At 41.9% G+C, this 4,653-nt stretch overlaps 1 protein-coding gene across 1 annotated transcript in view; it reads left to right on the top strand.

The window, feature by feature from the left end:
• Positions 1-4,653, top strand: part of LOC106520252 (rhophilin-1) — a gene marked incomplete at its 5' end in the record, with an annotated part of 11,894 nt that overhangs the window by 1,610 nt on the left and 5,631 nt on the right. The window contains 3 exon segments of the mRNA XM_014012226.1: positions 2,593-2,780; positions 3,490-3,646; positions 3,789-3,914. Coding sequence (XP_013867680.1) covers positions 2,593-2,780; positions 3,490-3,646; positions 3,789-3,914 — 471 coding nt within the window.

Raw genomic sequence — 4,653 nt, 5'->3', positions numbered from 1 at the left:
ACCTGAACACTGACGTCTGAACACACACATACCTGAACACTGACGTCTGAACACACACATACCTGAACACTGACGTCTGAACACACACATACCTGAACAATCTCCCACCTGAACGCTCACACCTGAACACACATACCTGAACACTGACGTCTGAACACACACATACCTGAATAATCTCCCACCTGAACACTCCCATCTGAACACTCTCACGCTTGAACACTCACACCTGAACACAGACACCTGAACACTCACACACCTGAACACTCACACACCTGAACACTCTCACCTGAACACTGACGTCTGAACACTCTCATGCCTGAACACTCACACACCTGAACACTCTCCTGCCTGAACACTCTCTCACCTGAACACTCACACACCTGAACACTCTCCTGCCTGAACACTCTCCTGCCTGAACACTCACACACCTGAACACTCTCCTGCCTGAACACTCACACACCTGAACACTCTCCTGCCTGAACACTCACACACCTGAACACTCTCACGCCTGAACACTCTCACGCCTGAACACTCTCACGCCTGAACACTCTCACGCCTGAACACTCTCCTGCCTGAACACTCTCACGCCTGAACACTCACGCCTGAACACTCACGCCTGAACACTCTCACGCCTGAACACTCTCACGCCTGAACACTCTCATCTGAACACTCTCATCTGAACACTCTCATGCCTGAACACCCACACGCCTGAACACTCTCCTGCCTGAACACTCTCCTGCCTGAACACTCTCATGCCTGAACACTCTCCTGCCTGAACACTCTCATGCCTGAACACTCTCCTGCCTGAACACTCTCCTGCCTGAACACTCTCATGCCTGAACACTCTCCTGCCTGAACACTCTCACGCCTGAACACTCTCACGCCTGAACACTCTCACGCCTGAACACTCTCCTGCCTGAACACTCTCCTGCCTGAACACTCTCCTGCCTGAACACTCTCCTGCCTGAACACTCACGCCTGAACACTCTCACGCCTGAACACTCACACGCCTGAACACTCTCCTGCCTGAACACTCTCATCTGAACACTCTCATCTGAACACTCTCTCACCTGAACACCCACACGCCTGAACACCCACACGCCTGAACACTCTCCTGCCTGAACACTCTCCTGCCTGAACACTCTCATGCCTGAACACTCTCATGCCTGAACACTCTCACACCTGAACACTCTCACACCTGAACACTCTCACACCTGAACACTCTCCTGCCTGAACACTCTCACACCTGAACACTCTCCTGCCTGAACACTCTCCTGCCTGAACACTCTCCTGCCTGAACACTCATGCCTGAACACTCACACACCTGAACACTCTCCTGCCTGAACACTCTCCTGCCTGAACACTCATACACCTGAACACTCTCCTGCCTGAACACTCTCCTGCCTGAACACTCACACACCTGAACACTCACACACCTGAACACTCTCACGCCTGAACACTCTCACGCCTGAACACTCCCATCTGAACACTGATGCCTGAACTGTTCTGAGGCTCCAAACAGACGGTTCAACATTGTTCTGTTTTTTGAAGTGTATTTAAATCACATTTGGAAAACACTTTATAATAATTACACATTGTTTAGCCTTATTTAATCATTAGTAAATGTTAGTTAGCTTTCAAAACATCATTAATTAAGGAGAGGACCTCAGTTTAGCTTGTTTGTCGCGCTAGTGCTGAGCTAATACATATAAGGCAACATAGCGTCAGGGCTAATGCTAAAGCTAACAGGCTAATCTGAGGTTGTTCTTCCATGAAGCAGCTCTGTTGTCCTCCATCCATATTTTCAGTTCCAGGCTGAGTCATTTCTACCTTCTCCTCTCTGTCAACGCTCTCTGGTTTCATTTAAAAGAGTCGATCATCAGATATTGTCCAAGATTAACCTTCAGGGTGGATATAGCTCGCTAGCAGCCTCGCACCGAGGACCTATCCACGTCATCATTTACCCAGAATGCTTTGCGTTTTAATAAAATGGCTCCATCCGTGTTAAAATATATTTTAAAAAATTTACAAAACCATACAGCCTACAGTATTTTTACAGTCTTTATTTTACATTTAAAATACATGTTTATCAAATAAAGTCTAATGTTACAACTAATCAGGGATCCCTTTAATCTTTGTTTTTGCTGTGATAGTTGGTGTAAATTGTGAAATGCTTTGGTCAACTGCTGCTGTTTTAAATGTTCTATAATCATACTTGTAAATGCTCATGTACATGTTTTTTCGTATCATGTGTTAGACGTGTGTTAGCGCTTAGTGAATGTTTGAATTGACTATAAAGTAATCCTGCGGTGCATCAATAATTAAAACCAGATTATAGTCAGTGTTAACAGTAAATAGATTAGTTAGTTATTGAGTTATTACACATGAATAAACAATGAGTTGTTAGTTTTGGAAGTAATTAGCCTTTATGGTTAAAACATTAATAAAAGTGTTAATTTATTGTTTAAGTATAAATCATCCATAATTAATAACGTTTTCAATGTAACTAATGATTTATTAATGATTAATTAAGGCTAAATAAAGTAATTATCAAGTGTTACCCACATTTCTACTTCTCCTTCCTGTTTCCAGGTGCGTTTAATTACCTTAAAGAGAATTTCTCCAACGCTCCGAGCCTGGACATGAGCGCGCCGTCGCTCGGCATGCTGGTCCGACTGATGGTGGCTCAGGTGCAGGAGTGTGTGTTTGAACGCATCACGCTCACCTCGCAGGAAACAGACTTCAGCTCCCTGATCCACCTGGCACAAGAAGCTGCACAGGTGAATATTTGTAATTATTTTTCAGCTTAATATCTCTAATCTTCTATCACTTACCTTAAACTGAAACTCATCAAGCTTTGATTTTTAACACTTTTTTTAGCACCTGGTTATAAATTATGATTGTGGATCTGCTCGTTTGTCTTTATTCTTTCTATTTCTTTCTATTTTTTCTATTTTGCCTGTGACAACAAATTTTTGAAATAAACATGAATGCGTTTTTGGAAAGAGAACGTTGATAACATGCTGCAAAACAAATTTCACGCCATTGAGATGAACAGTTGTTGAGATATTTGCATGTGAAGAAACAGGAAGTGATGTCAAAGGGGAATGTCTGCATGTAAACAGAGCGATGCTACAATAATTAGAGAAGAATCTGATGTTTCTTTAGATTATTTTGACTCACTATCAGAGTTGAAGAAGTGTTTAAATAAGATTGTTTCAAGAAATAAAGACCAGAGCGTTTCTTTTCTTAAAGAGTTCCCTTTGATGTCACTTCCTGTTTCACTTTGCTGAGCCAAATTCAAGAAAAAATATGCTAGTTGTGAGACTAAATGGGTAAAATCATGTTTATTATGCTAATTTTCTTAAATATAAATATGATTTCTTAGACTTTTTGTATTTGAAGGATAAGCATGTCACAGGCCCTTTAAATGTAATCAGTAAAAAAAAAAACGGGTCATTTTTTCAGTGAGTTTTCAAACGTCTGCAGGTGTCGGACGTTTACTCTCTGGTGCAGCAGACGATGACGCAGCCTCTGATGAAGGATTACGTGCCGTTTTCCTGGGCCTCCATGGTTCAGGTCAAATCGGAACACTTCCGTGCACTCTCGCACTTCTACGCTGCGGCTGCGCTCTGCGACCACACGTGTAAGCAGAGTCATGTCAGTGTGTTCCTTCGGTTTCTGCTCTTTGTGTTTGTTGCGTTTAAAGACAAAAAGGAAGGAAGTGTTGGTTAAATATGAGCCTGAGTGGAATTATTCTTACCCAAGTCGTTTTTCTCTCCCTGCAGTTTCTGCCGATGAGGCTGAGTGTGAGGAGGAGGCAGAGAAGACCTTCCTCAGGTTTTATGTCAACGTTCCTGCAGGACAAACTCCCAATCAGATCTTGCAGGATCCCGAAAAAAGACGAAAGCTTGGTGAGTTGAAACATGAATCTGTTTAAATCAAGTCTTAAAAACTACAACAACACGTGTTAAATGAAAACCTGCCAGTGGTGAGCACCAGCTCGCTAAAGTGCAAATACGCTAATTGCGGACCTAAATATTTCATTTGCGCTTTAGCAGACTTACCAATTATTATAATTCATAAGCGGTTTTGCACTTTCTAAAATGAAAACGCAATAGCGCTAATAACTAATTATCTACCAGTCATCATTATGTTGAATCATTATGTTGAACAGCAGAAGGTATGACTGTCAATGAATCACAACATGTGATCTATCCAACAACACCCCTCTCAGATAAACACTCTTATTGTGAAGGTATACATCCTGCTGAGTGTTGCTTTGGGTCACGGTTCTGATTTCCCACAATGCTTTGTGTCTGCTTACGTAGCAGGAAGGCAATAGGAAAAACAGTAAATGTTTGTAATCCATACTAAAACTTTGTATGTATTGATTTATTTTACTTTACAATCAGAGCTCCTTTTTTAAAAAAAAATTAAAGTTTAAACGCTGGAGCTCAAAAGCAATCGAATAACAGTGTTAGACTCAGAAATGATTTAAATATGTTATGCTGGTGAAGACTGACATCTAGTGGTCAACTGGAGCAACTACATGGAAAACGTCCTGATCCAGATAGAAAAAAATCAAAAAGAAAAAGTAAGTAGGTCCTCTGGATGGTTCTTCTTTAGTGAAACGTTTCGTCTCTCCTCCAA

The sequence above is a fragment of the Austrofundulus limnaeus genome, unplaced genomic scaffold, assembly GCF_001266775.1.
Source record: "Austrofundulus limnaeus strain Quisiro unplaced genomic scaffold, Austrofundulus_limnaeus-1.0 Scaffold89, whole genome shotgun sequence".
Taxonomy (NCBI): Eukaryota; Metazoa; Chordata; class Actinopteri; order Cyprinodontiformes; family Rivulidae; genus Austrofundulus; species Austrofundulus limnaeus.
The sequence above is the reverse complement of the archived record's forward strand: the minus strand, read 5'-3'. Positions and strand labels throughout refer to the sequence as shown.